This window comes from Salmo salar, chromosome 10 (genome assembly GCF_965601325.2).
Source record: "Salmo salar chromosome 10, fSalSal1, whole genome shotgun sequence".
In the NCBI taxonomy this organism is placed as follows: Eukaryota; Metazoa; Chordata; class Actinopteri; order Salmoniformes; family Salmonidae; genus Salmo; species Salmo salar.
This window is the reverse complement of record NC_138300.1, coordinates 83961123-83987726: the sequence shown is the minus strand read 5'-3', so window position 1 is coordinate 83987726 and position 26604 is coordinate 83961123. Positions and strand designations below refer to the sequence as shown.

At 43.9% G+C, this 26604-nt stretch overlaps 1 protein-coding gene across 1 annotated transcript in view; it reads right to left on the bottom strand.

Moving 5' to 3' along the window:
- Positions 1 to 26604, bottom strand: part of LOC106560968 (A disintegrin and metalloproteinase with thrombospondin motifs 20) — a 131842-nt gene that overhangs the window by 62940 nt on the left and 42298 nt on the right. Inside the window, exons 10-18 of the mRNA XM_014124457.3 lie at positions 26165 to 26306; positions 25030 to 25134; positions 8233 to 8378; positions 7695 to 7876; positions 6564 to 6700; positions 6060 to 6177; positions 3989 to 4084; positions 707 to 873; positions 433 to 562 (exon numbers count right to left, since the gene is read on the bottom strand). Coding sequence (XP_013979932.2) covers positions 433 to 562; positions 707 to 873; positions 3989 to 4084; positions 6060 to 6177; positions 6564 to 6700; positions 7695 to 7876; positions 8233 to 8378; positions 25030 to 25134; positions 26165 to 26306 — 1223 coding nt within the window. The remainder of the gene's footprint in view (positions 1 to 432; positions 563 to 706; positions 874 to 3988; positions 4085 to 6059; positions 6178 to 6563; positions 6701 to 7694; positions 7877 to 8232; positions 8379 to 25029; positions 25135 to 26164; positions 26307 to 26604) is intronic.

Below are 26604 nucleotides of genomic sequence, written 5' to 3'. Positions count from 1 at the left end.
CATCCAGCCAACTTGACACAACTGTGGGAAGCATTGGAGTCAACATGGGCCAGCATCCCTGTGGAACACTTTCGACACCTTGTAGAGTCCAAGCCCTGACAAATTGATTCTGTTCTGAGGGCAGAAGGTGGTGCAACTCATTAGGAAGGAGTTCTTAATGTTTTACACTCAGTGTTTAGACACAACTGTAGCAATAATAAATGTCCATTGGGGGGTGGGGGCAGGGTAAGTGTCCGTTGGGTGGGAGGCAGGATGTAGAATGTCTATAAGAGGAGCAGCAAGGGGGGAAGTGAGAAATGAATGAAACAATAGCACAACATAATAATATTCAGTCTGTTGGGGAACCCTGATGTACTAGGATGTGATCAACTGGGTCAGAGCAGAGGGGCTGCAAGGACACATGGCTAATTGGGTGGACGACTATGACCTTACCCTGACACACGCGGCTGCACTCCAGCCAGGAGCCCGAGGGGTCCCACACAAACTGCTCCCTGTGCTCCTCGATGGGGATGTTGAACGAGTAGCGCACGTCTGGGTTGTACAGGTTCCCCACACACAGGACCTAGGGCAACAATGAGAAAAAGCTTTAGCAATATAGAAGGAGAGATGAGGAAGGAGAGGGGGAGAGAGAAAAAGAGCAGAACGTGAGAAAGACAGAAACAAAGAGAGAGAGAGAGAGACAGACAGAGACAGACGTCAGCCTTGCCTGTAGGATGAGTTCCTCCTCAAGGCGTTCAGTGCAGTTAATGCGCTCCTCTTTGGTGTCTGAGCCGCTGTACTCAATGACGGTTCCCTTGAAGGTGATTTCCCTTTTGAACATGGCCACCACAAAGTTTCCATTCAGGAGAAAGTTAGAATGGCTGTCAGATAAAGCTGAAAGGAAACAACAAAAAAAAAGAGAGAAAATATATAAATATAAAATATAGCCTCAACACATTTCAGAAAAACGGCTTTCTTTGCAATTTACTCTGAGTCTTGTGGGTTTCAGGTTATGACAATAGTTTGAGGGGGAAAGTAGTATAAACATTCATTGACTTCAAACCAATAATGTTCTGCAAAGCCATTGTTGCATGGGGGTAAGTAAAAAAAAATTGGTGGCTCCAAATTGCAGTAATTTGGAGCTAGACTGCGTGACTCTCCTTGCCAACTGACATTACAATGCTAACAAAGTAGCCTCCAAATCAAAACAATTACATAAAAGCAAGCACAAACACAAACGCACACATGCTGAACCAACCCTGATATACACACTAACAACCAAACACCAACTAGCTAACCCCTTCAACACACACACACAAATGATGGTTCTGAGAAATATGCAGTAATTACAATGTAATTACAATGTGAGAGAGCCCATGTTGAAACAATGTGTGTGTGATTAGGTCTCCTGTGGTTCTCGAAAACCCTTTCAGCGATTAGCTTCGCTCACGGTTGGCCATGTTGAACTATAACTCCGATGCTACGTTAGAAACGGCAATCATAGCTTGCGTTCGGTTTTCGAAACATATGGCCCTTATCTTTTAAATCAGTGAGAAATAATCTTTCAAATAAAAAAGATACACCTCCTGTAGCAGATTTGAACAGATCCAAACTCCATGTGTGCTCCAGTTGACAAGCTACACTTCCTCCCCGATTAGGTTTACACATAGGTGTTCAGGGCACACTGGATAGATCATTAGCACAGGTGTTAGGTGTTCAGGGCACACTGGATAGATCATTAGCACTGGTGTTAGGTGTTCAGGGTACACTAGATAGATCATTAGCACAGGTGTTAGGTGTTCAGGGCACACTGGATAGATCATTAGCACTGGTGTTAGGTGTTCAGGGCACACTGGATAGATCATTAGCACAGGTGTTAGGTGTTCAGGGCACACTAGATAGATCATTAGCACAGGTGTTAGGTGTTCAGGGCACACTAGATAGATCATTAGCACAGGTGTTAGGTGTTCAGGGCACACTGGATAGATCATTAGCACAGGTGTTAGGTGTTCAGGGCACACTAGATAGATCATTAGCACAGGTGTTAAGTGTTCAGGGCACACTAGATAGATCATTAGCACAGGTGTTAGGTGTTCAGGGCACACTAGATAGATCATTAGCACAGGTGTTAGGTGTTCAGGGCACACTAGATAGATCATTAGCACAGGTGTTAGGTGTTCAGGGCACACTAGATAGATCATTAGCACTGGTGTTAGGTGTTCAGGGCACACTAGATAGATCATTAGCACAGGTGTTAGGTGTTCAGGGCACACTAGATAGATCATTAGCACTGGTGTTAGGTGTTCAGGGCACACTAGATAGATCATTAGCACTGGTGTTAGGTGTTCAGGGCACACTAGATAGATCATTAGCACAGGTGTTAGGTGTTCAGGGCACACTAGATAGATCATTAGCACAGGTGTTAGGTGTTCAGGGCACACTAGATAGATCGTTAGCACTGGTGTTAGGTGTTCAGGGCACACTAGATAGATCGTTAGCACAGGTGTTAGGTGTTCAGGGCACACTAGATAGATCATTAGCACTGGTGTTAGGTGTTCAGGGTACACTAGATAGATCATTAGCACAGGTGGCCGCCTATGTCTTCCGTAAACAAGTGCTGTAAGGTGGAGATGTGGCCGTAGTTAGCGTTTATGAATGGGCTAGGTCTCCAGTAGGGATGGGTATTTTAAATAATGTCATTATTTCTGAAATAACAAGGTTTCTGGCACGGAGAGAGAGAGAAAAAGGTAGCCATACTGACTCGTGCTACAAACGTGTAGATGCCACAGGTTATCAACCATCCAACCTGGTCTGGTAGTGCCTGTCTTTACTGCGTCAAGTCAATGTGAAGGAGCTAGCTAATAGCCATCTAGCGAGGCTAAATTAGGCTATGTGGTTATGCTCCCTGTCCTCGTCTACAACAACTCCATTCAGATTATACAACAGCCTACCTGTCGGTTGCTTGTTGTAGCATCCTCCTTCTCATTTAGCTAATTTAACCCGTAATTTTAATTCCATTTATCTTTGATTAGAGACCTTCCACTTTACATTGCTTGCTACATATAGAGCCTTTGACTGTAGTGCCATGTTGTTTGGCCGACAATAACAACAACCTACACACGTGAAACGTGTGAAGGCTTTAGGTAGGCTATTGTCGCATTCCTCTGCCCAGTTGTTGTCGATGTATGCCAGATCTTACAACGCCTGGATAGATGTTTTAAGTCTCAGTTTACCACATATGTTATATTAATCTGTGAATCGATGACACAGTCAAATTATTTGAGGAATACATATTTATTTCAATAGGTAATGAAACATACTTAGTGTTAAAGTACACGATCAAGACTGCAAAGTGTGTATGTTTTTTTCGCTATCATAAAAACTACTCTCAAAATGTGGTTGTTTTATTAAATTAAGATTTTCAAATGCACACACACACACACACACACACAGCCATGGTCCATCTCATCCAGCCCCTATGTACTTTCATCAGGCCTGGTTACACATGCCTCTAATTAGCACCTATTCTACACTCATTCATCATCCTCTCATTCTGCCACTCCGTTTTCTTTCCCAGCTAGCCCTTATGGCCTGACTATGTGGGCCCACACCCCGCCATGCTTCCTCCATATACATTCTGACTGGTATAAATGACCAGCGGTTTTTGCATTAGTCCATACTTCCTCACCCCCTTCCTTACCTTGTACCTACAGCTGAGGTCGCTGGTGGGTAACCATGTTCAGACCAATGGCTGCCCTTTGATAGAGGAGGGGGAGAATCACATTGACCTATTGTATGGTGCACACCATTTAAAGGGGCAAAAATAAAAATCGCTATAAGCCTCTATAGTTTGAAATTATTTGTCATAAACTGGCTGTGAGTGAGTTGGCTTGGTGTGAGGCACAGTGGCTAACTAGTGACACCATCACACATAAGCACAGGGGACTGAGGTGACATCCAGAACAGTGATCACATACACATACACACACACACACACACACACACTCACCGAGGTAGTTGTCATCCTCCGGCTTCCCAGAGTAGCTGACCTGCTTGATATCAATGTTGGTGGCTCCTGCAGGGATCCGAACTACTGTGTTGTAACCTGGATGGAGAGAGAGAAACAGAGAGAGAGAGAACGAAAGAGAAAGAGAGAGAACGAAAGGAGAGAGAGAAAGCCAGAGAGCGATGTAGTTTACGGTGAGAAAGCGAAGGGCAACCACAACAGTCCCAGTACTCCCAGTACTGAACAGAACAGTCACACCTTGATTTAATGGCTTCACTATGCTGTAGGATTCAGGATCTGTGCTCTTCCATGGGAAGGGAAGGCGAGCTTTTACCTCTGGGATTAAAATGTCACACTTGGAAAAATAAGAGGAGCTCTCAAATAACCTGTAGAAGGTTAATTTCACTCACAGAGGCCCACCCGTGAAATAATATGTAATTACTCCCCGGGCCGGTCTGGCGATTGCCCTGTAATTTCCCTGGGTCTGTGTTCCATGACAGGCCGACATGGGTAGAGGGAAGAGGAGAGAGAAGAGGGGAGAGAAAAGAGGTGAATGGGAAGAGGGTGGAAGAGAGACTTGAGTAGAAGAGAGGGAAGAGGTGAACGGGAAGGAGGAAGAGAGTAGAAAAAGAACAGGAGATAGCGATCAAAGGGACAAAGAGAGAGGTGGAAAGAGGGGAGAGAACTAGGAGGATGGAGTTTGAAGACATATTGGAGTGAGGGGAGAGGAGAGCAGTCAGAGAGGAAAGGGGTTGGAAGAGAGAACCGGATTAAAGAGAGGTGAGAGAGGGGGAGAAATGGAGAAGAGAGAGAACGGCATGGGCCACTCAGGGCTAGCACTACTAAAGGTTATCTCTCGTCACACCGACCAGCCGACTGGCCAACCACACACTCCAACACACAGTTTATCCTTCAATCTAGGAGCACTGGAATAATCAATCATTACACCCCAGTCCAAGATCCGCGGTCAAACGATCCCCATGGCAACATTACCCATAGGCTACATTCGGTGGTTACTATTGTTGATTGAAGTGCATTGTCTATGTAGTCAAAGTAATAGGCCCTTAACCCTTATACGCTACAGTAACTCTGGTACCACAAGAAAAAGGTCTTTCAGCATCAACCAAAACAAAAATAAACAACATAAAGTAGTTGGTAAACAGCAATTGCTGAAGAAGGTTCGTGACAAGTCAATTCAAACCCATTCACTTCAGTGCTAAAAACAAACAGCGGCATAAATGTCTCTTCTGTGCTGTTAGGTTTTAAGTATCATGTTAAATTCCCGCTCTAACCGGTCACGACAGCTTAAGCACATAGGTACAAGGAGTAGGTGAACTGAGTAAACCGCAGACCAGGTCCCCCTTAGAGAAAGCCACAGCGCCTCCACAGGCCCTCGAAGCACCCGAAACAACCATTGACCACACATACAATCGAATGCAACCGCAAGGCGACCGCAGAATGTAAACACAGTCCTAAAGGAAAGACACCCCTGTGCACCCTGGGATAGCTGAGCCTGGCTGGAGAGAGGGAGGAGGGAGAGAGAGGGTCTGGTTTCACATGCTTGGCCCAGGACTCCTCGGTACAGACACAAGCGGAGGACCGGACAGACAGAGACAAAGAGAAGCGAAGAACAAAACTAATATTGAGTAAACTTGACCGGAGCCACACCTGTGGTCATTTCTGCTCATGTTATTTTGTTATTTTGCAGCTCAGACTTGAAGGTGATTGGATGTAATTAGCGATTGGCCTGGGATGAGATATCATACTAATCATGCGTTTGAGGGGGTCAGTTTGAGAACTTCCAGTGTTTACCTGGGCTTTGCACAGGTTTGGGGACTTTTTCAGGACATCCGTTATGCAAAGCATTGTCCCAAAGCAAAAGGAAAATAATAATTGCCTTCACTAGCATCCAAAAGTTCTGTCATAATTCTTTGTTCATTTGGTGCAGTATCCAAGTGTCGAATGGTTTATGACAAGCGTATTGTACTTCACCTGTTCATCGACAATTGTTGTTGTGAACAGTGTGCAAGTATTTTGTATTACAGGGAAACAGAAGAAAGGCAGCCAGGCTTACCATACTCGGCGTCGTTGAAGGTCCCAGCGAGGGTTTTGCAGGAGGAGTTGTCCCCTCCACACACTCCACACTTGTCGTTCTTCGCCTTGGAGTTCAACACATGGTCACAGCCTGCTTGCTGTGGAAACGCCACAGAGACAAACCAATCAGACAGGCGGTCACACAGAGACAAACCAATCGGACAGAGAGTCACACAGACACACACCAGTCAGACATGGGGTCACACCAAGGGCTATCGCTGTCATCAGTGGTCACAAACCTGCACTAAAAATAGATGTTATCCTCAACCCAACATCCACAAAACTACAAATTTCTCTTTGAGGAGGCAAAAATTGTGAAAACGTGTGTGTGTGTGTGTGTGCACACTGTGATACAGAAGGTCAGCATCAGCAACATTTCACAACATTGTAAGCGATATGCTGATATAGACAGACACATCTGAGAGAACATATAAGTGTGTAGCTGTGTTTGATACACAGTGTTGATGCAAGGGAGTACAGTTACCCGACAGAGGCCTTGAACGCAGATGTCGTAGGTGTCTGGGCCACATGGTGTGCCGTCGATGACGCGGTCCTTCAGCTGATAGTAGGCCATTGTCCCGGTAACCCGACAGAAGAGCTTGCACCGATCCTTCATTAGAACTACAGAGGAAGGAAAGACAGAAAGAATACACCATAGTTTGTTCCTTCTTCTATGTGACGTATTACGGTGAAACACATAAAAACAACAGTATCTTACAGTATAAGCCTACTGTTAGCAAGTTAAACATTTTTTTATTTAAATTACAAAAAATCGTTATCAACAATAGTACCGCTATTTACATTTTTGCTAGGGTCAGCAGTTAGCTTTTCTGAAATACCAACATTTCTATCAGTTATTTTGGAAATATTACACTCTGCTTGACAGCATTTTGGCCTCTGTGCTTGGTCAGTTTGCTTGTTGAACATTGTATTGTGACATCCTGAGGTTACTTCTTCGAAATCATCAACACTGTGCCAAAGCCCTGTCTCCTTTGCCAAACGGCATCTTGTCCAGCAGGGCAAGCCATCACAATAATTATAACAACGCATGAGGTATAGAAGAGGGAAGCTATCCAGGAGAATCATATGGTAGTATTGAATGTTTCTATAGTGTTGATTACATTCATCTGTCTGTTCCTATCCAGACTATGCAAAGCGTTGAGGGAAGAACACGCTGACAGAATCTGCCTCTACCGAGTCAAAAGCAAACAATAGAGTTAGTCTAATTACCAGGACAAGATGAGGAGTGAGGGTATGGAGACAGAAGCACCAGAGACATGTTTTACTTATGTCATCCTGAAAAATATTGACTAATAATCCCATTTAGCCCTCAATTAGGCATGGTGGACTTTCTGACAGTTGACTTAAATCCGGTTAAGTCTGGTTCTTTGAGATCTGTGAGGGGTCATCAAGAAGTGTCTATAGGGGTAGTATAGTATAATGGCACCACATAATGTTATCATGTAGTGCCTCCATTACAAACTATAACAGATGCCTGGTGTTCTCATGGTTGAACTGCTAGTGCAGTGTGCACTAGCACGAATAATACATGGAGTTTTATATACTGTAGTGATTTTCAAGGACCCAAAGACGCTTTAAAATAGAGGGTACTCACTACCGCTGTACTTGGGCATCCAGCGGACGGTGGGAGGTAGACCGTTGATGTTGAAGTGCTTGCCGTCGAACTGAGAGCACTGCTCCTCGCGGAAGTCTCTTTGTCCTCTGGGACACGGCTCAGTGTTGCACGACCGGAACTTCATCCTTCGACCCACACAGAACCTTCCTCTGTTCCTGGGCCTGAAGAATCATTACGGCAAAATAACTTGATTAAAACATGACTGACATTCACAGAGGGTTTGACTCTTTGATTGACATGTGTTTTGCCAAGTATGAAACTCAGGCTTTTTTTGTGGCTTTTACTCAGGTGTAGTATTGTTTTTGACTAATCAGAGCCCTTACTCAAGGTGTGTTATTATTGCTTTGACTGGCTACTCCTGGTGTGTTTTGACTTAGTTTGGCTTAGTTAGACTAAGACTCAGGCTTGAAGGAGTCTGCTGTTGTGTTTGGACTGGTTACTCTAAGACTCCTAAGGCTCTAACTCTGGGTTGTTGCAGTCTCCTGGCATTTTGCACTATTAGGAATAAGAGTCTTACTCAGGGTTGTTGCAGTCTCTGGAGGTGCTCCTGGTGCCTCCTCCACAGGTCCTGGAGCAGACACTGTAGGGTCCCCAGGGGCCCCACTCCCCATGGACCGGCCGCAGATCCAGCACCTTGTTCACACACTTCCCATGTCTGCAGTGCTGCACAGAGAAAGAGTACACTATATACACAAAAGTATGTGGACACCCCTTCAAATTAGTGGATTAGGCTATTTCAGCTCCACCCGTTGCAGAGAGGTGTAGGTGTATGAAATCGTCGCTGTTATGTAAGTGCTGTTATTGTGAAGTGGAAACGTCTAGGAGCAACAACGGCTCAGCCGCAAAGTGGTAGGCCACACAAGCTTACAGAACGAGACCACTGAGTGCTGAGATTTGTTTCCATGGCAGCCGCACACAAGGCTAAGATCACCATGCGCAATTCCAAGCGTCGGCTGGAGAGGTGTAAAGCTCACCGCCATTTTACTCTGGAGCAGTGGAAAAGCGTTCTCTGGAGTGATGAATCATGCTTCACCATCTGGCAGGCCGACGGACGAATCTGGGTTTGGTGGATGCCAGGAGAACGCTAACTGCCCCAATCCATAGCGCCAACTAAAAACGTTTGTTGGAGGAGGAATAATGGTCTGGGGCTGTTTTTCTTGGTTCGGGCTAGGCCCCTTAGTTCCAGTGAAGGGAAATCTTCACGCTACAGCATACAATGACATTCTAGAAGATTCTTTGCTTCCAACTTTGTGACAACAGTTTGTGGAAGGCACTTTCCTGTTTCAGCATGACAATGCCCCCATGCATAAAGCGAGGTCCATACAGAAATGGTTTGTCGAGAGCGGTAGGGAAGAACTTGACTGGCCTGCACAGAGCCCTGACCTCAAACTAAAAGAACACCTTTGGGATGAATTGGAACGCCGACTGCAAGCCAGGCCTAATCGCACAACATCAGTGTCCGACCTCATTAATGCTCGTGGCTGAATGGAAGCAAGTCACCTCAGCAATGTTCCAACATCTAGTTGAAAGCCTTCCTAGAAGAGTGGAGGATGTTATAGCAGCAAAGGAGGGACCAACTCCATATTAATGCCCATGATTATGGAATGAGATGTTCTACGAGCAGGTGTCCACATACTTTTCGTCATGTAGTGTATAAGTGGTAGGTAAGATTTCCAATGTATTCCAATGTATTCGTGATGGACATATGGAAAAATAAACTTGAAGCTTGAATTTGAAACTTGAGACCACAAACACACACAGGGGATCATCTTAGAGAGTGTGACATCACCGCTCATCCAAATCCCAACCAACACACCACAGTGCAAGAATGTCAACTCAGCTCTGGTTGGTGCAGAACCACATTTAGCGCAGGCAGCGATCACAGCTGGGAGTGTTGTCCCTCCTTCCCTTCCTTAATCCTCTGTTTAGATGTAAAACTATACCCTAAAAGAAACTGAGGGGGATGCTAATCCTACTATCATTTACCCAAGAGGAATGTTTCCAAGTTCCCCATGCAGCTGTGGGGATAGGGCCTGTCGGCTCCGGTTCAGCGCCTAGCCTGCTGTGTGGGGAGGGATGAGGGGAGAGGAGGGGATGAGGGCAGTGAGTGGAACCAGAGCCAACAGCACTCTGCAGAGCTGCGCACTGCAACACTTCCATGTTGTCAGCCTTTATTACATCATGGATTGACCGAGGGGGCAGCCAATAAAATCTTCAAATGCGTTTGGCTGTTTCTTCTCAATGAGCTAAGCCAGGTCCTCTCCTGTTGAATTCCTTCTCTGCTGGTGTCACATGCCCCCCTCTCGTGTGGACAGCCAGCTATTCCTCCAAACTATGTAAGGGGGCATCCCAAATGGCACCCTGTTCCCTAAATAGTTCCATAGGTATCTGGTCAAAAGTAGTGCACTATGTAGGGAATAGGGTGCCATTTGGGACGCAACTGCCATTACTATGGAAGGATTTCATCAGCAGTGCTGGAAATTGAAAGTCACCCTACCCTCACAGAAAAACCACATTCATTTTACATGTGATCTTATGTCAAGTTGATGTGATAACATGTGACAATATGTAAAAGCAACGTGATACGATGAAACTACACATGAAAATATGATCTCAAGTGCTAACTCGATTTTCACATGACGTTTTCCACATTTGAAAATGCAATTCCACATGTGAGAGTTAGATTTTCACATGTGAAAGTGCAAATTCGATTTTTACATGTGAAATTTAATGTGAATCTGCAATTCACGTGAGGTGAAAACGTTATTCTCCTCGTGTGAGAAGATGGTGTTAACATGTGAACTCTAAACTTAATACATGTGAACATATTGTTTCATATGTTTCATATTGTGAACATATTGTGAACATGTGAAGAACTGACCTCACATGTGTCTCTTTTGTTTTAACATGTGGAAATTTCGGCTCAACAGGTGAAAACAGCAATTTCACCTGTGTTTTCTGTAAGGGAATGAAATGCTATGTGGGTTTGAAAGTAAGTGGTACACTGTTCAGCTAAAATAGTGTAAAAATCTTTAATCAATGATAATATGATTACATTTGGCATGATGACAGTACTGACTTGTCAATATGATCCCACCTGGGATTTAAACTCACAGCTTCTGGATTTGGGGTATGCTGATCTTTCTGCTGCACCACAAAGTCTGTAACACATGGATTACCTTCAATACATTTCTGCACTTAGAAAAAGAGTGCCAAGTGAACTGCTATTTTAGTTATCAGTTAATCTGACTCTTCTCTCATCATTCATTTAATGAACTTATTTAGGCATTTTGAGGGTTTTCTGTATAGCTGTCTAATGTTGGCGGGGCATATTATTCAGTTTCCATGTTACTCCTGAATCACTATGATCAATATATTCCTTTTGTATTTTTAACCAACACAACCAACACGTGAAGTGTTTCAAAAACACACGGTTCCAATTTTCACATGTCAAATAAAATGTCACCTGCAAAATTTCGAAATTTCACGTGAAATCATGTGGTTTTTCCGTAAGGGTATGGACATATGGAGCGAGGAAGGACTGTTTAATAAAAAATGTAGGAGAGGAAGAAACAGTCAACGGATTTATCACAGTATGGCCATACATATACTACCCATTCACGTTGATTCATAACCTTTTTTTTTTTTTTACATAAGCACACTGTGCATGAAGATAGTGTGGTCTGAACTGATGAAAGCCAGCATTTAAGCTGGGTATCGGGAAACCTACCGACCAACCCCTGCCAAGAAGAGGTAGACCTAACAGTGCTTTCATAAACCAAACATGGCAGCCTATTTAGTTCTCTATGTGTAACCAAATCTCTCTCTCCGTAGAGAAGATAGCAGGAGGGTCCTTTTCAGAGAAAGAATGCGGGACAAGACGGCGTCTGTCTGGGTGCACTGCGGCAGGCAGGCAGGCAGGCAGCCCGTTGTCTGGGCACACAGACACGGGGAGTGGTGGCGTGGTGGCGATAAGAGAAACTCTAGAGTTGTGATAACAGGGTAACAGAGCTCATTACTGGCTTGACATCAGGAGTGGTTTGCCTTTCTCCCCATTCAGACAGAAACCATGTGACCAGACCACAACCCATTGGACACACTCACCAAGGAGGCTGCTGTGCTGCTTCGAATGTACACAAACTGTCTTCGATGGTATGTAACATGTATAGATACAGTCCCATCTGCATGTTCATTTGTCATGCAAAAGGCCAGGAAGGAAAGTTCCTACAGCTAAATCTCCAATTTGCCTCAACTGTATACTTTTACTACTGAGCAAATTACATTTGACTTATTGTTCAAACTGCTCACCCGCTCCCCTATGGCACAGATGTTGTTCGACAGTATGAGACCCTGTCATAGATGTTCATAATGACTCTAATTAAGTCAGAGAGAATGTCAATCACAAGGGGTCCTCGTCAGGGGAACAGTGAGGTTGAGGTGTCCCTGTGTATGCCTGAGAATGAACGTGCTCTAAGCTGTGCCATGACCTGGGGTGAACACCTGTGGATCTCCCTTCCATACCGCAGACACACACACATCCCGAATCTGGCACGGCCACTCCGACCGGGGCTATGGGGTAATACACTCTAAAGAGCAATGATGGAGTATAAGGGATACACATGATGACAGGCAGGTGTTAAACAGCCCGGGGTGATGAACTAAACAAAACCACAAACATTTCCATAATTCAGACAAGCTTTGAGTAATGATCTGGCCTTTCTTATCCCCCCCCTCCCCTCCTCAGCTCACCCTCAACATTCCACGTGCTGGCCTATTTTGTAATGACATTAGCCAAATGAATTCCACAGCTATATTAGATTTGTTCCAAAGACACAAAGTGGAATGTGCTAAAACGAACCACTCACACACATGAGCAGATGCAGAAATGGGTTCCACACAGTACTAAGGCGAGGCAGGCCTTTCTTTGGGTTGAGAAAACACTGAACACCAAAGATTTCCGCTCGCTCAGGAAATGTAAAACATCATAGGAAGTGATATGAGAAATATCTGAAGCCCTCCCAATAGAGTAGATTGAACCAATGAAGAATCCTCCTAATATAACACAACACCAAAGACCCAGGCAGAGCATGGTGGTGGCTTACTGAGTGTTTCTCACCATGGTCTCAGCATGCCCCCCCAGAATGAGGATTGTCAGCCAAGACCTAAAAAGTGTAACCCCACTCCAGCCCCCTTCTCATTGCACTATGTTCAACCGTGCACCTGGTGATTGAACGGGTTACCAGGTGCAAATTTCGGGATGGCTCTTAATTCCTTCAGAGGGGTGCTGGAGGTCCATGGCCGGGTAGAGAGCACCCCCCACCCTGGCCCAGCGAATGAGGGGCACCCCTGGTCATTTTGAATGTTTTTCAAAAAATAATTTAAAAAACGACAGTATGGTTGTATGGGATGGGTAGAGGACCACCACGGTGCTGCTGGGTAGTAAGACCTGAGCAACTGTCAAACACAAGGGGCTGTCAGATAGGACCAAAGCCCCTGTAAGCCTTTAAGGCATTCCACTCCCCTCTGGCGCTTCATGTTTACAATCGTTTTGTTTAGCTTGAAAAGTGTGTGTGTGTGTGTGTGTGTGTGTGTGTGTGTGTGTGTGTGTGTGTGTGTGTGTGTGTGTGTGTGAAATAGGTGTGTGTGAGTGTGTGTGTGTGAAAGAGGTGCGTGTGAGTGAGTGTGCTGTATATGCTCTGAAGCATCTGGGGCCCCATTGATTGTAATTAGCACGTCTCAGGGATGCACAAATACAGCCTTGGAAAACGCTGAGGTGAAAAGACCTCGCTAAAGCTGGCATAACCCTTTAGGGCTCTGGACCACAGTTTCCTCGACAGATTGTCAAAATGTGTCCTCAATTGGGAATGCAGTGAGACATTTGAAGGCCTTGTGAGAGAAACTTGCCCAGCTGTTGCTAGCATTTGTTTCAAATTAGGAATTTTCACACACACACACACACACACACACACACACACACACACACACACACACACACACACACACACACACACACACACACACACACACACACACACACACACACACACACACACACACACACACACACACACACACACACACACACACACACACACACACACACACTGTTGCTTAACATCGTTTAGTAGGCTTCATGTTGTTGAGGAGGGAGAATGGTTAGCTAACAGCAAACCAAGTCTCAGCATCTGCTCTACTCTAAGTTCAGCTGGCTGGTTAGAGGTTGCGCCCTGTAATTGCGAGGAAGTTGCTCGAGAGTACATCATTTCTCCCCAAGCCATACATCATCACAGGAATGAGAGGGCAGAGGGATTGATTTAAAAACCTCCCAGTCTTTAATTTTAACACAGCCATTTCCAAAAGGCATCACCTTTCATGTTCTGGTTCTCACAGCCCCGGGTTGGAGTTCAGACAGACAGACTGGCCAGCCACAGCAGGACATGATTTGTATGCTTCTGTCCCTGACGGTCTGAACAGCTCAGTACCACATCCATCTAGCTAGCTAACCCATCGCTCTACTTCTCAGACCCAAAACAGACTGGGTAGCGTGCTGCATATCAGGGGTCACTTTTAGATATAACACGATAGAGACCACTAGCAGACCTCCATGGATGAGTTCAATCAGCAGCACAGTGTAAGCTAGCATGCATAGCCATGGGAAGATGTTTTGAGTTGGGGGTGCTGGGGGGCGTTAGAAAAAAATCCCATTTATAATAAGGCATTGCATGCATCTACGTATAATCACATTAGCGTAGTGGCATACAGTTGAGCAGACCCGATTATTGGGTTTCCACACAAGGGGATTTTTTTGTTGCCTTTTATAAATGCATTTCATGCAATTCTACATCATTTACATAATATTTTTTAATACCACACAAACGGCCAAATGCTATTCGCTATTCAGGTAGGATGTCATTTTTGAATTTTTTATATATTTATTTTTAATTATAATAATTTGTTTTATAAATATAATTATTGTATATCATTGTTATTATTGTAAGCCTATTTATTAATCCAAACGAGTTCTTTAAATATGCAAAATGTGTTTTGTTTCATTCTGTCACGCCCTGCCCGTATAGAGCCTTTTTTATTTCTCTATTTGGTTAGGTCTGGGTGTGATTTGGGTGGGCATTCTAGATGGTGTATATCTATGTTTGTTTATTTCTATGTTGGCCTGATATGGTTCCCAATCAGAGGCAGCTGACTTTCGTTGTCTCTGATTGGGGATCATATTTAGGCAGCCTTTTCCCACTGGGTTGGTGTGGGATCTTGTTTTTGTATAGCTGCTTTGACGCCTGCAGAACTTTACGTTCGTTTTTGTATTTCGTTGTTTTGACAGTGTTCATTTAAATAAAGAGAAAATGTTCGCCTGCCACCTTGGTCTCATCCTTCAGACGAACGTAACACATTCTGTTGAGACATTTTCGTTAGCTTAATTAATTTCGATCTGTCTTTTTAATTGTGTGCTCCGTATTTAGTTTAAGATGCGTCATAAGAAGGACTTTCATACAATAAATATTATTAGCCTATTGCTGTCATTTTCTTTAAGGTTTAAACTAGTTTGCAAGTGTTTTGTTTCATTCTGTTGAATCAATTATTTTGGCCAAATTAAGTTACAACTGTTGTGTTTCCCACTCTATAATATCCTGCTCTTATTTTTCCCTCTAAACAATGACTTGACTTACTTTTGATATTACCCTAATAAAGTTCAGAAACTTTTGTTTGGTGGGGTGGCTATTAGCCTATTATATTGCAGGCCTATGAAATGAGGACAAAGCGCATCATCACTCCAATCACTCCAATCATCACGCCAACGACTGGTAAAACATTGTTTTAGGCCTACCAGAGTTACTCCTATAATCAAAAAATATAATGCTTATCTTTATAAAAAATATTCTGATCGAAAAATAACAAATTAGCTTTAAAGAAAATAATTATATTAGCCTTTTTCTGTAGCCCTATATCTGTATAGCAAACACATTAGCCAATCTGACAAGGATAAAGGAATGCATGTTGGTGTCAGAGCTTGTCGCCGGCATATCTAAATCTCTCTCTAAGCTTCCTTCGTAGATATTTTTTCTATATTAATATTATACAGTGGACACCTAAGCCTATAGGAAAAGGTCTATGCATGCAATGGCCTGATGCATTTAGTGCTTAAATCTTTGACAGCTGAACTGTGAGGTAGACAGTTATTGTTTTAGGAAAGTAAAAACCAATAAAACAATAGGCAACACTCCCAGCACCCCCACTTCCCAAGGCTAGCATGGTACAGATCTCCAATAACTCTATCATAAGGCTGAGTGATGCTGAATATCTCCATACTACTGCTTCAACTGACTTGTAGAGGTGCAAGGTGAGAAAGGGGATTTTTACAGTTCCTTCAGAAAGTATTCAGACCACTTCACTTTTTTTATGTTACAGCCTAATTCTAAAATTGATTAAAAAAATTTTTTTTGCCCTCATCAATCTATACACAATACCCCGTAATGACAAAGCAAAAACAGGTTTTTTGAAATTGTTGCAAAATTATTAAAAATAAAAACTGAAATATCACATTTACATAAGTATTCAGTATTCACATTTACTCAGTACTTTGTTGAAGCACCTTTGACAGCGATTACAGCATCGAGTCTTCTTGGGTATGATGCTACAAGCCTGGCACACCTGTATTTGGGGAGTTTCTCCAATTCTTCTCTGCAGATCCTCTCAAGCTCTGTCAGGTTGGATGGGGAGCATCGCTGCACAGCTACTTTCAGGTCTCTCCAGAGATGTTAGATCGGGTTCAAGTCCGGGCTTTGGCTGGGCCACTCAAGGACATTCAGAGACTTGTCCCGAAGCCACTCCTGCGTTGTCTTGGCTCCTGCGTTGTCTTGGCTCCTGCGTTGTCTTGGACCTCTACGGACAATTCCTTCGAGCTCATGGCTTGGTTTTTGCTCTGACATGCACTGTCAACTGTGGGACCTTATATAGACAGGTGTGTGCCTTTTCAAATCATGTCCAATCAATTGAATTTTCCACAGGTAGACTCCAATCAAGATGTAGAAACATCTCAAGGATGATCAATGGAAACAGGATGCACCTGAGCTCAATTTCGAGTCTCATAAGAAACGGTCTGAATACTTATGTAAATAAGGTATTTCTGTTTTTCATTTTTCATTTTAATACATTTGCTAACATTTCTAAAAAACTGTTTTCACTTTGACATTATGGGGTATTGCGTGTAGATTGCTGAGGATAATTTATTTTTTAAATCCATTTTAGAATGAGGCTGTAATGTAACAAAATGTGGAAAAGGTTAAGGGGTCTGAATACTTTCCGAAGGCACTGTATGTCAACAACTTCAGTGAGCAATGTAAGGGTTAAAGCTGGAGTACTTAATGGTGAAATTGTCATGTCCGTTTGCGATACATCAACAACATATTTCTAACCAATAGAATGCCTTGACTTGACGTCTTACCAAGAAAACTATTCTTAGTGTACTGGCAGATCATTTCTCTTACTTTAACAAAAAGAAAAGTCTTGAAACAAGTCAGAATATCTCAAAACAAGTAAATGCATTTTCATGAGTAATTTTAACTTCATTATTTCAATACAAAACAAAAAAATCTAGGTACGATTGTTTTGTTGTTGCAGTGCTGCTTCGTCAACAAAACAAAAACAACAACAATCGTGGGGCGGACAGTGGCGCTGTTTCCCCCTACTGCGGAGTCAAGCAGAGGTTGAAGTGGATGGAATTTCCAATAGTGCTCTTATGAGCGGGGTACGCATATTGTTTAACAAAAAAATGACCTTGTGGAGAGATGTGAACCATCATGGGAAACGGTATCTCCTCTCTTCCTTGTACTCTAAGAGGTGAGATAGGGGCTTAGAGGGATAATGCAACCACAAGCTGAGAGCCACCCCCTCAACCCCTCACTCCATCCTCTCTACGCAGCAGTGGAAGGTTATCATTAGTGTGAATGAGTGGTTTTGCCCATCAGCTGTTCCATTCACATGTACAGATACTTTTACCTTTGGTGTTTGTTCCTCTCTCATTTCACATAGACAGACTCAAACCTAGGCTGAAGATAACAAAGGTTAAGACAAGAGGATTCTAATATCCCATAACTTGCTGCATAAATGCGGAAGAATTCTAAGAAATGGGACTAGCGATGCTAGTTAGCATCGGCGCTGGTCCCATGAATCTGTTCATTTTCAGAAGCTTCCTCATGGAATTATTAGGTTGTCCTAACCTGGGTATCTTCAACCTAGGGTCAAATTAGGCTACCTCTTCCTCTTCGGGTACATATCTGCCTCTCTGGATTATTCCATAGTTATTTGCTTCATAATGTTCATGTTCATGTTCAGGTATTAAATTGTCTTAATATGTGGATTAAAATCAGAAAGTTAGATAGGAAGAAAACATATGCTGTACACAGCATGCTTAAAAAAACGTCCATTGTGAAGAAGGACATAGTACATCATCATCCTAATTTGTCTCAGTCATGTAGCAACCTCCTGTTATGCAATCAAAATTAATCTGTCGCCATAAGCTTCCATCCCTACCGTACAATATTATACATAGAAATTGCATGATGGAGAGAGCTAGCAAAACAACAATACACTTGTTCAGCCAAAGCAACAGGTCTACGATGATGGGAAGTGGAAACATCCCAGAGATTAGCAGAGAGTGACATTGATACGAGTCAGAGATTCCAGAGCCTGAGCTCACAGGCAGCATCGTACGAAAACTAGCGTGTCTGGCTGCCAGGGGGCCGAGCCAACACTCCCCGCCTCAGCCAACACATTCTATTCTGCCTGAGCCTGGCTCTGCTTTTCAAGACCTCACTATCGCTCTCTAATTGGCTGAAATGAGAGGAGAGCAGCTTGCAGTTATGAGGAATGTTCTGATTGGAATAATACAACTAGGACTTCCTCTCTGGCTCTTTGACACGAGTCATTCAAAACAACCTTTCGGAAAGAAGTCCGGAAGCGTTACAGTTCAACTAAAATGCAGAACTCGAAAGAATTGACGGTCTTGAAATTAAACGCAATTGAAGTTTCAATCTATCGCACCAAGCAGAACAAAATCCCCCCCAAAAACCTTCAACAGAGTTTTCTTTGAGCCGCACACTCAGGCCTAAACACTGGGTAAGGTGCTTAATAACTGGTGGGCAACAACAACAGCACATTTGCTTCATTCAAGTCAGGGCTGCATTCTTCTCGCCACCCACCAAGCTACTGTGAGGCTGCCTGCCCTGCGTGGTGAGAAGAGAGGCAGTGAGGGACAGAAGGCTGTTCTCTTCAAAGTGAGGGCCTGCCTTTGGGCTGACATGCCCTGATTGAACGCGCTGGTTGGCCCCAGAGCTACACACACAGACAGGGCCCTTTTGAAGAAGACGTGAGGAGGAGGAGGAGAGGAGGAGGAGGAGGATGGTGGCAGTATTTATAGACAACAAGTGATGGGATGCCCTTGTTAACACACGGCCCACTGGGCCAGATGACAGAAGCACCGCCAAGGGTCACATGACCACATTACTCACTCCAGCGCCCAACAAGAGGAGAGGGACTGCCGCACACAGAGAGCATAGTGAGAGAGGGAGGGAGTGGGAGAGAAAGACAGAGTGTTTGGAGAGAAAGAGAGAGGGAGGAGAGCGAGAGAGAGCACAACATAGCTCAGCATAGTGCCCCAGTTCCTTACTGACGTACACAAACGCATGTTTTTTTTTCACGTCCTATTTAGAAGACTTGCAAGCTGGCCTCATTTACTTATAGGTACTTCACATTATTATGATTTGTTTAATTTAATACGTTTCACCTTGGAGGAGATCTAACGGGGAGAAAAAAAGTGTTGACAGGCATTCATAAATTCTTCAGGGCTTTTTGGAAAACATTGAGGTAAATATTTATGAGAGACTATGTTTCCTTTTAATGGTTTAAATTACACATCAGGTCGGGCCTAATGTTAGGTTCAGAAATGCCAGTAAAAGAAGCAGCTCTGGTTAATAAGACAATACCTGCTGCATTTCCCCAAACAGACCCTCACTAATTCCCAGACTTCAAACCTCCCTCACCAGGGGCCCTCTCACACCTCAGAGCCAGGAGCCCCAGAACAGGCTCAGGATCCAGCCCGTCCCCTAACCCACAGACCCGTAAACCCAAACCCCATGAGCCTGAGAGAGAGAGAGCCAGAGAGGTCATAGAGAGGGAGAGTACAAAGAGAGAGAGGGTACAGTATCTATGGTATGAAAGACCAGGAGATGGTAAGGTGAGTAGGATGAGTCTAAGTGAGAGAGAGACAGTGAGACAGAGAGAGACCCATATTTATGCTGATTTATTTTCCCTTTTGTACTTTAACCATTTGCACATCGTTAGAACACTGTATATATACAGTTGAAGTCGGAAGTTTACATACACTTAGGTTGGAGTCATTAAAACTCGTTTTTCAACCACTCCAGAATGTCTTGTTAACAAACTATAGTTTTGGCAAGTCGGTTAGGACATCTACTTTGTGCATGACACAAGTCATTTTTCCAACAATTGTTTACAGACAGATTATTTCACTTATTTTACTGTATCGCAATTCCAGTGGGTCAGAAGTTTACATACACTAAGTTGACTGTGCCTTTAAACAGCTTGGAAAATTCCAGAAAATGATGTCATGGCTTTAGAAGCTTCTGATAGGCTAATTGACATCATTTGAGTCAATTGGAGGTGTAGCTGTGGATGTATTTCAAGGCCTACCTTCAAACTCAGTGCCTCTTTGCTTGACATCATGGGAAAATCCAAAGAAATCAGCCAAGACCTCAGAAAAAACATCGTAGACCTACACAAGTCTGGTTCATCCTTGGGAGCAATTTCCAAATGCCTGAAGGTACCACATTCATCTGTACAAACAATAGTATGCAAGTATAAGCGTCATGGGACCACGCAGCCGTCATACCGCTCAGGAAGGAGACACGTTCTGTCTCCAGAGATGAACGTACTTTGGTGCGAAAAGTGCAAATCAATCCCAGAACAACAGCAAAGGACATGGTGAAGATGCTGGAGGAAACAGGTACAAAATGATCTATATCCACAGTAAAGCAAGTCCTATATTGACATAACCTGAAAGGCCGCTCAGCAAGGAAGAAGCCACTGCTCCAAAACCGCCAAAACAAAGCCAGACTACGGTTTGCAACTGCACATGGGGACGAAGATAGTACTTTTTGGAGAAATGTCCTCTGGTCTGATGAAATGAAAATATAACGATTGTCATTATGGCCAAACAGTTCTGTTTGGAGGAAAAAGGGAGAGGCTTGCAAGCCGAAGAACACCATCCCAACCGTGAAGCACGGGGGTGGCAGCATCATGTTGTGGGGGTGCTTTGCTGCATGAGGGACTGGTGCACTTCACAAAATAGATGGCATCATGAGGTAGGAAAACTATGTGGATATATTGAAGCAACATCTTAAGACATCAGTCAGGAAGTTAAAGCTTGGTCGCAAATGGGTCTTCCAAATGGAAAATGACCCCAAGCATACTTCCAAAGTTGTGGCAAAATGGCTTAAGGACAACAAAGTCAAGGTATTGGAGTGGCTATCACATAGCCCTGACCTTAATCCCATAGAAAATTTGTGGGCAGAACTGAAAAAGCATGTGCGAGCAAGGAGGCCTACATACCAGACTCAGTTACACCAGCTCTGTCAGGAGTAATGGGCCAAAATTCACCCAACTTGTTGTGGGGAGCTTGTGGAAGGCTACCCGAAACGTTTGACCCAAGATAAACAATTTGAAAGCAATGCTACCAATTACTAATTGAGTGTATGTAAACTTCTGGCCCACTGGGAATGTAATGAAAGAAATAAAAGCTTAAATAAATCATTCTCTCTACTATTATTCTGACATTTCACATTCTTAAAATAAAGTGGTGATCCTAACTGACCTAAGACAGGGAATTTTTACTAGGATTAAATGTCAGGAATTGTGAAAAACTGAGTTTAAATGTATTTGGCTAAGGTGTATGTAAACTTCCGACTTCAACTGTACATAATATGACATTTGTAATGTCTTTATTATTTTAGAACTTCTGTGAGTGTAATGTTTACTGATTATTTTTATTGTTTATTTCACTTTTGTTTATTATCTACTTCACTTGCTTTGGCAATGTTAACATATGTTTCCCATGCCAATAAAGCCCCTTGAATTGAAATTAATTGAATTGATGGAGCGAGTGAGAGAGAGAGGGAAAGAGAGAGAGAGAGAGAGAGAGAGAGACAAAGAGAGCGAGACAGGCAAAGAGAGCGAGACAGGCAAAGAGAGAGAGAGGGACAAAGAGAGAGAGGGGTTCAAAGAGAGCGAGAGAGAGAGAGAGAGAGAGAGAGCGAGACCGAGAGATATAGAGGGAGTGAGAGAGAGAGAGAGATGGAGAGAGAGAGAGGGCGTGAGAGAGCCTCAAAACCATCTAAATATGATACAGAAACATACACACCACACACATACACACACAAATGCACACAGAACAATGCAGTGTGACACTCTCCACATAAAAGGCTCCAGTAGAAGCAGGTGAGTGCTGGAATGGGATGCCCCTCTCTTTCAACTTCCCCCACTTCAAAGCACCCCCATCTGGAGATGACACCAAGCCCTCAGCATCATACAAAAGGTGGTGGCACCAGAGAGACGAAAAATGGCAGAAAAAAAACTTTGTGTTCTTCTTTTAAGCATTTAAAGTGCATGAAGCGAAAATACTGTATTTGAGTATGTCCCAAAGACAGACCTGTTACGCAGTAGGATACTATTGTGGATACTCTGGGAACAAGCCAGAATTTCTCAATCAATCAGATTTTATAAATGCCATTTTACATCAGGACTTCTCACAAAGTGCTATACTGATACCCAGTCAAAATAATCAAAGAGGAAGGACTGCAGTTGCAGAAAAACTCCCTAGAAAGGCAAGAACCCAGGAAGAAACCTAGAGAGGAACCAGGCTCTGAAGGGTGGCCAGTCATCTTCTGGCTGTGATTATAAGAGTACATGGCCATTAAGGCCAGATCGTTCTTCAATTTATATTAGATAGATTAAACAGGATTGATGGCAATTGACTCCTGGGATAAGTCATTTTCCATAGTATGTTATGTTCTAAACACATAGGTATTAAGGTTATAAAACAGAAGATAAATATATATATATACAGGTCGTCATGGCAATCCATCAGGTGTGATCAAAATAACACAGAGTCTTCTCATGACGGTTTCCCACAATCCAACACAGTTAATGACACACATAGGTATTTAGAGTTGATATCCCACGACAGTTACATTATACTGCAGCTGTTTTGGTTGGATTAAGATGTTAGCCATCCCAAGTTAATGTATCTTCATTTAAGTGTAGTAATCCAAGCCTTAACAGGATGGTACAGGGGGAAAAAATACAGAGAGATTGTGGAACATATTGCTTACATGGGAACACACTCAATATATTTTATATAGAGTGCTAATTCTTGTTTTTTCTTACCAAGGTAAGGTATCTAACGTCACTGGCGGATCAGTTTCCTTTTTTTAACAAGAAAAATGGCTCAATACAAGTAATTTATCTTACTTCAAGATATTTTTCAAGATATTTTAACTTAAGGTAAAAAATCTTCAACATTTCTTGAAATAAGATAAATTACTTGATTAAGCCTTGTATATTTTTGCTTATTTTAACACCAAAACGGTTTAATACAAGTAATGTATCTTATTAAGACATTTCTTAAGATTTTTACCTTAATTTACCTTATTTTTTACAAATATATTTTTCTAGATATTTTTCTATATTTACCTTAATTTTCCTTATTTTTTACCAAATAATTTTTCAAGATATTGAAAAAGATAAAATATCTTTAAATTAAATAAATTGCTTGTATTTAGCTAGCCTTTGGGGGGGGGGGGGGGGGAGTTAACTAGAAGAGAAGGTCCTCTCCTTCTCACCCCACCACCACATACAAACACCCCTACCCCACCTCTCCCTCTTTCCCCTCCTCTTTCCTCTCCTCCTTTTTGGAATCATTGATGTGAGGTCTATTGTGTGAGCTGAGCTGAGCAGAACAGCGCTGAGCAGAGTGGAGGGAGTGTAGAGCTGCATGGCCTCAGCCTTGGGCTCTGTTATGGCCTGTCCACTGACCCACTTACCTGCCTTTTAAAAGAGGTTTTAGGGTCACGGGTTCACAACTTGGTGACTCAACTGTGAACGGCGGGCGGCATCTCCTTTCAAAGTGCCTGAGCCTTCACCTCTACTGCTCCCCTCCCTTTCTCTCCATGTCCCCTATTTTCCCTCTTTCACCAAACACCATCTCACCCTTCTCTCTCCTCCGCAACCCCATATCATCCCCCATTCCTCCAGCCCCATATCATCCCCCCATTCCTCCAGCCCCATATCATCCCCCCATTCCTCCAGCCCCATATCATCCCCCCATTCCTCCAGCCCCATATCATCCCCCCATTCTCCAGCCCCATATCATCCCCCCATTCCTCCAGCCCCATATCATCCCCCATTCCTCCAGCCCCATATCACCCCCCCATTCCTCCAGCCCCATATCATCCCCCCATTCCTCCAGCCCCATATCATCCCCCCATTCCTCCAGCCCCATATCATCCCCCCATTCCTCCAGCCCCATATCATCCCCCATTCCTCCAGCCCCATATCATCCCCCATTCCTCCAGCCCCATATCATCCCCCCATTCCTCCAGCCCCATATCATCCCCCCATTCCTCCAGCCCCATATCATCCCCCATTCCTCCAGCCCCATATCATCCCCCCATTCCTCCAGCCCCATATCATCCCCCATTCCTCCAGCCCCATATCATACCCCATTCCTCCAGCCCCATATCATCCCCCATTCCTCAAGCTCCATATCATCCCCCATTCCTCCAGCCCCATATCATCCCCCCATTCCTCCAGCCCCATATCATCCCCCCATTCCTCCAGCTCCATATCATCCCCCCATTCCTCCAGCTCCATATCATCCCCCCATTCCTCCAGCCCCATATCATCCCCCCATTCCTCCAGCTCCACCTTTCACTATGTACCCACCACCACCCCTGCCACAGTGCTAATTAGCATAGTATCCAAGGTGGTGAGAACATGAGGTTTAATGAATGTAGGGGCGTCAGAGCACATTTAAGGCTAATGTTCAAGCTTCAGGTTACTCGCTGAATGTTTTGTTTGAAATATACTCCTTGATAACAAAAATGCAAAACATAAACAGTGGTATTACAGTAATACTGCAGTAGATAATACACTTTGTTTGTCATCCTACCCTCCATTTAAACTTCATTACTCGATCCAACGCAAGAAATACAACATTCTGTCCTACCATTCCATGTCCACAGTCTGTCCCATCAGCCAAGGGCATGTGCTGTGTCCGACACCCTTTATGGTCCCCCTCAGCACTCGTACACCAAAGCCTCTTGCATTGTTTCTATGTGGAGAGAGAGAGAGAGAGAGAGAGAGAGAGAGAGAGAGAGAGAGAGAGAGAGAGAGAGAGAGAGAGAGAGAGAGAGAGAGAGAGAGAGAGAGAGAGAGAGAGAGAGAGAGAGAGAGAGAGAGAGAGAGAGAGAGAGAGAGAGAGAGAGAGAGAGAGAGAGAGAGAGAGAGACAAAAATACATGCGGGAGAGAGACATGCGGGAGAAAGGGTGAAGAGAGAGACACGTTGGAGAGAGAACGGGAGAGACAGAGTGAGGAAGGAAGAATTAAACACTGTTACAAAATCCCACTGCCCACTGCATGAGAATCATTCAACTGTTTTACACTAAACTATAAATCCCTAATATTCAGTCAGACAAGAGACAGGAGACCTGTACTGTACCAGTGAGATGTGTAACAGACTTTATGGACAGTTCAGCCACTAGGAACCAAACCACACAGTCACTTTTACAGCCACCTGGACAGCTGTTACTGTCACTATAGATTAGCTACCCATGACTCCAGAAGTCTCCAACCAGACGAGAGCGGGCCGAGCCCACAGGGTAAGTGACTGGCAAGAGAACCATTTCTTCATTCCAGCCTTACAGGATGTTCAACATGAGAACGTGTGCTGCTCTGAAGGAACTCAACCTGCCTCCCAGCAGTCTGTTAAACCTGAACAAAGCTAATTGTCTCATGAAACCACCAAAGCTGTCCGTCATACAGACAGCTCATGAAAAACACTGACTGGACCCTACAGTGTTGTCTATGTAACGTTATGACTTCATCGTCTCAACACCTTATCACAGACAAGACACATTAGAACCTTAGAGGCATATGACATCTTTTTCCTTGGGCGTTTGTTTGAGGGCACACTTTTTTGTAGATAATAGAGGGACTAAGGGCACATCCCAAATGGCACCCTATTCCCTATATAATGCACTACTTTTGACCAAAGCCCTATGGAATTGACTACACCCATAGGGAATTGGGTGCCACCCTGAGAGACACTTGGTTGAGAGGAACGGAATGCAACCTGGCTCACCATGTAAGGGCAGACCATGGAGCCGGGCCCAAACATGAGCTCACACTGCCGGTTGGCGTTGTAAATCTGACCAGGGAGGTGGTTGGGCAGCTCGTACGTTCTGCTCACTGGCTCGTCCAATAGGCACTCTCCATACCCTGTGCTGAAAGGTAACACGCACATACACACATTCACAAGCAGTAAATAAACATGTGTAAAAGGTGTATTAAGGTGATCCGAGTGTTCCTGCTCTCCTTCCTGCATCCTCACACCAAGAGCTTCCTGTCAAGATGCATACAATAGTCGTATGAGAGAAAGTAGGCGATGTGTCATTTCGTTGACATTTAGAATTGGAAGTCAAACATCTCTAGGAGTGATGATATTCAGATGTACACGGCGCCTTGTCCCATGTGGGTGGTCTGCTCTGGTGTGTGGTGTTACCTAACAGTGAGACTGACACC